Source organism: Leiobunum rupestre, chromosome 4, assembly GCF_980474605.1.
Source record: "Leiobunum rupestre chromosome 4, qqLeiRupe1.1.hap1, whole genome shotgun sequence".
Taxonomy (NCBI): Eukaryota; Metazoa; Arthropoda; class Arachnida; order Opiliones; family Sclerosomatidae; genus Leiobunum; species Leiobunum rupestre.
Window position 1 is genome coordinate 13954126 of NC_143387.1, and position 10244 is coordinate 13964369.

General features: G+C 36.1%; 1 protein-coding gene across 1 annotated transcript; it reads right to left on the reverse strand.

Annotated features, from left to right (window-relative positions):
- Positions 1-9211: 9211 nt before the first annotated feature.
- Positions 9212-9778, reverse strand: LOC149946431 (uncharacterized). The gene is made up of 2 exons (XM_090170748.1): positions 9590-9778; positions 9212-9520 (listed from the first exon to the last, which is right to left on the reverse strand). Exons 1-2 carry the CDS (start codon positions 9752-9754, stop codon positions 9212-9214), a joined length of 474 nt encoding a protein of 157 aa, XP_090026874.1. The 5' UTR covers positions 9755-9778.
- Between the last annotated feature and the right edge of the window lie 466 nt (positions 9779-10244).

Consider the following 10244-nt stretch of genomic DNA (forward strand, 5'->3'; position numbering starts at 1 on the left):
TGTTAGTAATATTAATATCAGGTCGGTTCTATGTGCGGTAATGGCGCTATAAAGGGCCAAATATGAACCCTCCCATCAATTTGTAATATGGTTATTAAACGCGCTTATGTAATAACGCCAAAAATTATTTTTCTTGAAAACCATGCGAGGTAACTCGACAAACAAGGTAACATTCTAAAGGGTACAAATATTAGTGTAAATGGTTTTAATATCAGGTCGGTTCTATGTGCGGTAATGGCGCTATAAAGGGCCAAATTTGAACCCTCCCTTCAATTTGTAATATGGTTATTAAACGCGCTTATGTAATAACGCTAAATATCATTTTTCTTGAAAACCGTGCGAGGTAACTCGACAAGCAAGGTAACATTCTAAACGATACAAATAGTAGTGTTAATGGTTTTAATGTCAGGTCGGTTCTATGTGCGGTAATGGCGCTATAAAGGGCATTATATGAACCCTCCCATCAATTTGTAATATGGTTATTAAACGCGCTTATGTAATAACGCCAAAAATTATTTTTCTTGAAAACCGTGCGAGGTAACTCGACAAGCAAGGTAACTTTCTAAAGGGTACAAATAGTAGTGTTAGTAATATTAATATCAGGTCGGTTCTATGTGCGGTAATGGCGCTATAAAGGGCCAAATATGAACCCTCCCATCAATTTGTAATATGGTTATTAAACGCGCTTATGTAATAACGCCAAAAATTATTTTTCTTGAAAACCATGCAAGGTAACTCGACAAACAAGGTAACATTCTAATGGGTACAAATATTAGTGTTAATGGTTTTAATATCAGGTCGGTTCTATGTGCGGTAATGGCGCTATAAAGGGCATTATATGAACCCTCCCATCAATTTGTAATATGGTTATTAAACGCGCTTATGTAATAACGCCAAAAATTATTTTTCTTGAAAACCATGCGAGGTAACTCGACAAACAAGGTAACATTCTAATGGGTACAAATATTAGTGTTAATGGTTTTAATATCAGGTCGGTTCTATGTGCGGTAATGGCGCTATAAAGGGCCAAATTTGAACCCTCCCTTCAATTTGTAATATGGTTATTAAACGCGCTTATGTAATAACGCTAAATATCATTTTTCTTGAAAACCGTGCGAGGTAATTCGACAAACAAGGTAACATTCTAAAGAGTACAAATATTTGTGTTAATGGTTTTAATATCTGGTCGGTTCTATGTGCGGTAATGGCGCTATAAAGGGCCAAATATGAACCCTCCCATCAATTTGTAATATGGTTATTAAACGCGCTTATGTAATAACGCTAAATATCATTTTTCTTGAAAACCGTGCGAGGTAATTCGACAAACAAGGTAACATTCTAAAGAGTACAAATATTTGTGTTAATGGTTTTAATATCTGGTCGGTTCTATGTGCGGTAATGGCGCTATAAAGGGCCAAATTTGAACCCTCCCTTCAATTTGTAATATGGTTATTAAACGCGCTTATGTAATAACGCTAAATATCATTTTTCTTGAAAACCGTGCGAGGTAACTCGACAAGCAAGGTAACATTCTAAACGATACAAATAGTAGTGTTAATGGTTTTAATGTCAGGTCGGTTCTATGTGCGGTAATGGCGCTATAAAGGGCATTATATGAACCCTCCCATCAATTTGTAATATGGTTATTAAACGCGCTTATGTAATAACGCCAAAAATTATTTTTCTTGAAAACCGTGCGAGGTAACTCGACAAGCAAGGTAACTTTCTAAAGGGTACAAATAGTAGTGTTAGTAATATTAATATCAGGTCGGTTCTATGTGCGGTAATGGCGCTATAAAGGGCCAAATATGAACCCTCCCATCAATTTGTAATATGGTTATTAAACGCGCTTATGTAATAACGCCAAAAATTATTTTTCTTGAAAACCATGCGAGGTAACTCGACAAACAAGGTAACATTCTAAAGGGTACAAATATTAGTGTAAATGGTTTTAATATCAGGTCGGTTCTATGTGCGGTAATGGCGCTATAAAGGGCCAAATTTGAACCCTCCCTTCAATTTGTAATATGGTTATTAAACGCGCTTATGTAATAACGCTAAATATCATTTTTCTTGAAAACCGTGCGAGGTAACTCGACAAGCAAGGTAACTTTCTAAAGGGTACAAATAGTAGTGTTAGTAATATTAATATCAGGTCGGTTCTATGTGCGGTAATGGCGCTATAAAGGGCCAAATATGAACCCTCCCATCAATTTGTAATATGGTTATTAAACGCGTTTATGTAATAACGCCAAAAATTATTTTTCTTGAAAACCGTGCGAGGTAACTCGACAAACAAGGTAACATTCTAAAGGGTACAAATATTAGTGTAAATGGTTTTAATATCAGGTCGGTTCTATGTGCGGTAATGGCGCTATAAAGGGCCAAATTTGAACCCTCCCTTCAATTTGTAATATGGTTATTAAACGCGCTTATGTAATAACGCTAAATATCATTTTTCTTGAAAACCGTGCGAGGTAACTCGACAAGCAAGGTAACATTCTAAAGGGTACAAATAATAGTGTTAATGGTTTTAATGTCAGGTTGGTTCCATGTGCGGTAATGGCGCTATAAAGGGCATTATATGAACCCTCCCATCAATTTGTAATATGGTTATTAAACGCGCTTATGTTATAACGCCAAAAATTATTTTTCTTGAAAACCATGCGAGGTAACTCGACAAACAAGGTAACATTCTAATGGGTACAAATATTAGTGTTAATGGTTTTAATATCAGGTCGGTTCTATGTGCGGTAATGGCGCTATAAAGGGCCAAATTTGAACCCTCCCTTCAATTTGTAATATGGTTATTAAACGCGCTTATGTAATAACGCTAAATATCATTTTTCTTGAAAACCGTGCGAGGTAATTCGACAAACAAGGTAACATTCTAAAGAGTACAAATATTTGTGTTAATGGTTTTAATATCTGGTCGGTTCTATGTGCGGTAATGGCGCTATAAAGGGCCAAATATGAACCCTCCCATCAATTTGTAATATGGTTATTAAACGCGTTTATGTAATAACGCCAAAAATTATTTTTCTTGAAAACCGTGCGAGGTAACTCGACAAACAAGGTAACATTCTAAAGGGTACAAATATTAGTGTAAATGGTTTTAATATCAGGTCGGTTCTATGTGCGGTAATGGCGCTATAAAGGGCCAAATTTGAACCCTCCCTTCAATTTGTAATATGGTTATTAAACGCGCTTATGTAATAACGCTAAATATCATTTTTCTTGAAAACCGTGCGAGGTAACTCGACAAGCAAGGTAACATTCTAAAGGGTACAAATAATAGTGTTAATGGTTTTAATGTCAGGTTGGTTCCATGTGCGGTAATGGCGCTATAAAGGGCATTATATGAACCCTCCCATCAATTTGTAATATGGTTATTAAACGCGCTTATGTAATAACGCCAAAAATTATTTTTCTTGAAAACCATACGAGGTAACTCGACAAACAAGGTAACATTCTAATGGGTACAAATATTAGTGTTAATGGTTTTAATATCAGGTCGGTTCTATGTGCGGTAATGGCGCTATAAAGGGCCAAATTTGAACCCTCCCTTCAATTTGTAATATGGTTATTAAACGCGCTTATGTAATAACGCTAAATATCATTTTTCTTGAAAACCGTGCGAGGTAACTCGACAAACAAGGTAACATTCTAAAGGGTACAAATATTTGTGTTAATGGTTTTTATATCAGGTCGGTTCTATGTGCGGTAATGGCGCAATAAAGGGCCAAATTTGAACCCTCCCTTCAATTTGTAATATGGTTATTAAACGCGCTTATGTAATAACGCTAAAAATCATTTTTCTTGAAAACCGTGCGAGGTAACTCGACAAGCAAGGTAACTTTCTAAAGGGTACAAATAGTAGTGTTAGTAATATTAATATCAGGTCGGTTCTATGTGCGGTAATGGCGCTATAAAGGGCCAAATATGAACCCTCCCATCAATTTGTAATATGGTTATTAAACGCGCTTATGTAATAACGCTAAATATCATTTTTCTTGAAAACCGTGCGAGGTAACTCGACAAACAAGGTAACATTCTAAAGGGTACAAATAATAGTGTTAATGGTTTTAATGTCAGGTTGGTTCCATGTGCGGTAATGGCGCTATAAAGGGCATTATATGAACCCTCCCATCAATTTGTAATATGGTTATTAAACGCGCTTATGTAATAACGCCAAAAATTATTTTTCTTGAAAACCATGCGAGGTAACTCGACAAACAAGGTAACATTCTAATGGGTACAAATAGTAGTGTTAATGGTTTTAGTATCAGGTCGGTTCTATGTGCGGTAATGGCGCAATAAAGGGCCAAATTTGAACCCTCCCTTCAATTTGTAATATGGTTTTTAAAAGCGCTTATGTAATAACGCTAAAAATAATTTTTCTTGAAAACCGTGCGAGGTAACTCGACAAACAAGGTAACATTCTAAAGGGTACAAATAATAGTGTTAATGGTTTTAATATCAGGTCGGTTCTATGTGCGGTTATGGCGCTATAACGGGCAAATTTGATCCCTCCCTCCTATTTGTGATTAAAGGCGTTCATGTAAAAACGGAAAAATTATTCTGTTTCGAAAACAGTAACTCGAAAAGCATAATAGAGAGTAAGATTAGTTGTAATACTATTCGAAAATTGAAGTCAGTTCTATTTGCGAACTATCATAGCGAAAATCGTTCTGCTATTAGAAGAAAACACATTAATATATAAAATATAAACCAAAATAATAATATATAATTATTCTAATTTTTAAAAACGCTTAGTTTTTGTAAGTTTTAAGAGTTAGAAAAAACGTTTCATTTTTCGTTTATAAAAAAAATGTTTATTGTTTAATTCAGTCTTTGGTTTTTGATATTTTATTTTTGGTGCTGCAGGAGTCCAGCGATATCCGGAATATAAATATGAAAACGTCTCTTACTGCTTTCCCCCTTCTTTTCTGGCTGATTGACGGTGGTCTATTCCGGCCGAAAGTTTCGGCCGTTTTAGCCACATTATAGTTGAAAGCTATTCCGGCCGGAATAGCCACTCCGTAAAAATTAAGTATTTTGAAATGTCGGCCTCCCACCGAGTGAGCGGTCGTTCACCGTGATTGAGATTCGTCAGCTTTAAAAAGGAATTCAATCGCTCGGGTAGATCTCTCTCGACTTGGCGTCAGCCCTTTCTATAGGTAAGTTACACGAGGGGGGGGTCTTTTTTTCGTTGCCTTTCCCCAGTAGTTGAAGTGAGGTAGAATCGTCTGTTTACGTCGGCCATTACGCTACCGCGGCGCTCGGAAAAGTATTTTTCGTTTGGCCCAGGCCTAGGAACTTGAACAGTTACAGTTACATATCTGCTAAGATTGCTAATTTCGCTTCAAAATGCCTCTGCGTTGTGTCATAAACGGTTGTATTAATAAAACAAGCCAAAAAAATTTGAAACTGGAATTAGTTTTCACAAAGTTCCAGGTTTAATTAAAAATCAGTGTTCAAAAACTTTGGAATATTCAGTTAATCGTCGAAAGAAGTGGATAAATTTCATCAATCGTAAAGACATCACATTTGAAACTGCAAACAACAACAGTTTGAAAATGTTTTACGTAGGTCAGCCAGCGAATTGAATGGAGATAAACAACCCAGATTGGGCTCCTTCTCTAATTAACCGAGAATCTGAAGAATTTTCAGTAGCCAAGTCAAAGCTGGAAAGATACGCTAGAAGTAAGAGGAGACTGTTATGGATAGAACCAATGCTACTTCTGTCAGAACTTCAAACAAACACCTTGTAATATTAGACCCTGAAAAAGTTTTTGAAGATGAGAGTAGTTTAGATAGTTGGGATAACACGATTGACCAAAATAGTCCCCCTACCCATGCAAATTTCGATCCTACAAATTCAGCACACCTCGTCCCAAATTTATTTCTTCAGATCTAGAGGCATCAGTCATTGACAATAACAACCAGACACAGGGTTGGAAAAAAACCGGCAAATCCAGTATGGTTAAATCCGGTTGTAACCGGTGGTTTAAGCCGGTTAAAACCATTAATAAAAAATGATCATATTGCTTATATTAAGCCCTCATTGCTCAAATTTCTCGATTTAAAAATTACGTTTTTGCGCGTGACAGTACCTTTACATTGTGAGGTATAGCAGACTTATTTACCCGCTTTTATACCCTAACATGGCAGCGTATTTTCACGGGCAAAATTAATTTTAAGATCCCCCAATTGCTTATATGTAGCTCTCATTACTTGCGACAAAAAGTGAAGGTTAAGTTTTGTCAATGTTTCTAATTAATTTCTCAATTTTTTTTATAAAAAAAAAGTGGATTTAACCATGAATTTTATTTGGTAGTTAAATCCGGCTTAAACCAGGGTGGTTTGATCCAGTGTGGATGGCTCTTGCCAACCCTGACCAGACAACAAATGTAGACAGTGGTATAGACAGTTTAATGATTGTAGATCATTGCGTAGACCTTTTAGATAATTCTTTGAATGAAAACAATATTGAAAACATTTATATTTAACAATTTGGATAACGTAATCAGTGATGAAAGTACCAGCAGCAAACCAGAAACGGATATATTTCTAGCTCTTAGAGGCTCATCCAGTGAGACTAGCCCAGATAATCCATCTGTTGAGTGTAAAACACAACGGCTTGACAACCATAATAACATAGCCACCCTAAAGTCAACTGAATGTCAGACTGAGATACCTAAAATACCAATTATGAAATCTGCTGAATGTCAAACTGAGATTAAGAAACCCATTTTGAAATCCATTGATTGTCAAACAGATTTGTCAATGATAGGTATTCTGAATTTAGAGAAAGAGAACGAATTTTGCTCCCTGGAACTCTCGTCATTGAAAGAAAATCTTTTACAAACTGAAATTTCCGAACGTGCGTTTAAAGACAGAGATGATTTAGTAAAATTTATACCGGTATACACACATTCTTTCTTTTAATGAGTATATTTAATTTAATTTCATATACTATTCCAAATTCTTATCGTAACAGTCTAACAGCCTTCCAAGAATTTTGTTATTTTTGATGCGCTTACGTTTAAATTTACCTCTGCAGGATTTAGCTTTTCGTTTTAATATTTCCCAAGCTTCTGCTAGTCGTATCTTTGATAAGTGGTTAGAAGCTAGATACAAACGACTATTTAATGTAATTAAATGGCCGGAGAGGGAAGAATTGCATAAAACAATGCCACCTGATTTCTAAAGATTCATATGGAAATCGAGTAGCTGTCATTATTGACTGTTTTGAGGTTTTTATTGACAGACCGTCATCATTGTTATGTAGAGCGATTACCTGGTTACAATATAAACACCATAATGCAGCAAAGTTTCTAATTGGTTGTACACCTCAAGGCACTGTATCATTTATTTCTGAAGCTTGGGGAGGGAGAACTAGTGACAAGTTTCTTACTGAACATTCAGGATTGTTATATAAATTATGACTGGGTGATTTAGTGCTAGCTGATAGGGGTTTTGACATTTCTGATAGTATTGGTTTTTGTGGGACCCAATTAGCTATTCCAGCTTTTACAAAAGGGAAAAAACATACTAAAAAAATAGCCCGTTTCAGAATTCATGTCGGAAGAGTTATTGGCCTCGTCAGAAACAAATATCATATCCTTCAAGCCTGTCTCCCCGTTGAATTTGTTACGGTTAAATTTGGAGAACGTGTAACACCCCTAGGTAAAATAACGCGAGTTTGCTGTGCCCTGACCAATTTTTGTAAATCTGTAGTTTTTGTAAAACGATCATTTTTAAAATCGCTATTTCAATAATTAAAAAAAATCTTTAAATTTTTTTGGCTTTATTTATAATATTTTGTAATGCCATAAGTACCTCAAATCATCAAAATAAATTGTAGTTTTGAATTTGCATAGTTATTTTTTGGATTTTTTATTATTTCGGGGCTTAAGCTGATTACGCTATTTCCTACAGTCAGGACAAAACCACTGCTTGGTTCTAGGGGCATGCTTTATACCGATACATTCAAAATGAAACCTTTTTTTAAACAACGCTCATTATCACAAAATACCATTTCTCCTGATTCTGGTTTCTGGCAGTAACAATATAGCTTTTTGTCGCAATCAAGATAATTTATTTTGTCATCTGTTATATCCTGCAAAACCCTTTGCGTCGTAAACCACCTAGAAATTATTTATGGTAAGATAGCAACCTTGTAAAATAGAGTAGCTTTCTCCTAACATTTTAGAAAAAAATTATCAACGGGAAGGATAACTACATCCTGTGTGGTCCAAAAGACAAAATCACAGTAATTCGCCCTAGAAAGCTTTATCTGCAACTGAACTTGATTAAAATATTCATGAGAGTCTTTTAATTCTACAACACCCTTGTCATTATATTTCAGGCAAGACAAATGCTCTTTCTGGTTTAGGATTTCTGAAACTGTTATTTCTTTAAACCTGAAACTGCATTTAATTTCACAAACTCCAAAACCACAACATTTGCAATTTAGGACGCCATCAGGGGATGCTCCTAAGTGCGGATAATTAGTGTTTTTGAAAAATCCACAATCAGTAACAGTTAAGCCAACGTGATCCCTCTTCCAAACCTGAGAGTAGGCTTGGTTCCGAGGGGTCGGACATTTGGCCAAATCCCGTACAAAATTTGGAAAAAAATCCAAAAATCCAAAATCCAAGAATTTTACTGCTATAGACTTTGTATGACAAATCCACAATAAAAAATCCTGAATTTTTAAAAAATCAAAAATCCCGTACACAAAACAGGCAAATGTCCGACCCCTCGCTTGGTTCCTGGCTACATTCTCGTGGTCTTTTCACCATTTAGTTGCAGCGTTTGAAAATTCAGACTGCTTGGGATATTAAATAGAATTTATCAAACTAATCGAAGGGTTTGCGGGGTCAGAATGACATACACTTTTAAATTTTGATGCTGTGATCCGGCCTTCCCTGTAACTAAACCAGTTAGCACTTTTGCTTTGATTTTTGGTAGCTCTTTCTATTTTGGTAGCGACATCTTCAGAAATTGTCAGTTTTGTAAACGTCTGGCCATTTTAAATAAAAATTTTGAGAGTCGTACAACTTTAAAAGGGGGGTGGAAAGGATGTTTAAGTTAGTAACGTACGAGGCGTTATATTTTGGTTGGATGATTAAAATGGCAGAACCTTCGTTGTTTTGGAAACACTGCGAATACAAAACGTCTAGCTCTCCGTCAGTTGCCACATCTACTTGAAGACGTTTCCTAACATTTTTCTGAGACTGTTCTTTAGGACTAGATAAAGACTCAATATTTCGGTGAAGTAAAGTCCACATCTTTTAGTGGCTGGTAACCATGAGTTTTCTTTACTTGTGCAAGTGGTGCTGTTTCTAATGGATACACCAGTTTCAATGCCAAACAGAATGGCGGCAACATGCGAACAAGTTTCTCCGCAGCCAGCCGTACAGGTACAATGAGCTGTAACTATTTCGCCATTAGGCTTAATTAAGAGCCATGCTTTTAATGGAGATTCACTTGCACACTGAGAGTGATTAACCTAATAAAATAATAAATATAATTTCAATTTATTATACATAAGTGAAAAAGTAGAAACTGAATCCCGTACCTTGCCAAGAATCAAAACATTTCCATTTGGTAAAACCTTCGGGGTTATGTCACTGTGCACCCAACCACTGGTGAAATAATTGTGCGCGTCTAAGGATTTATACGCTTTCATTTGCTCACATGTTACAAAACTCGTGGTTAATACCATATAATTAACAATATCCATATTTTCCACGTTGGGCCAGAGATCAATACTATAACCTAAACTTAGGCCTTGGCTATCGACAGAAGTTCTCAAACTATCTACGTTTAATTCATAAGGGTCAATATTAACGCATAAAACTATTTTCTTTAAATACCTATCTTTTTCTATTTTCGAAAGTCCTCCGGCGTACCCCTCGCAAAAACATTTACTTTTAGAGATTTTAGGTGGCATCACATAAGAACTACGCTTACCCGCGGTAGAGTAATGGCCGACGTAAACAGACGATTTTTCGACTGCCAGATTTTTTTAATATTCTACCTTACTTCAACTACTGGGGAAAGGCAACGAAAAAAAAGACCCCCTCGTGTAACCTACCTATTCAACGAACTATTCGGCCTCGAGACGACGCGGCGCTCAAAAGTGAGCATGCTAACGCGTTGATCGGTCGATCTCGCTCAAAGCACCGTGAACGATCAATGACGGAGATAATTTCTCGGCTCGCTCAATTTGG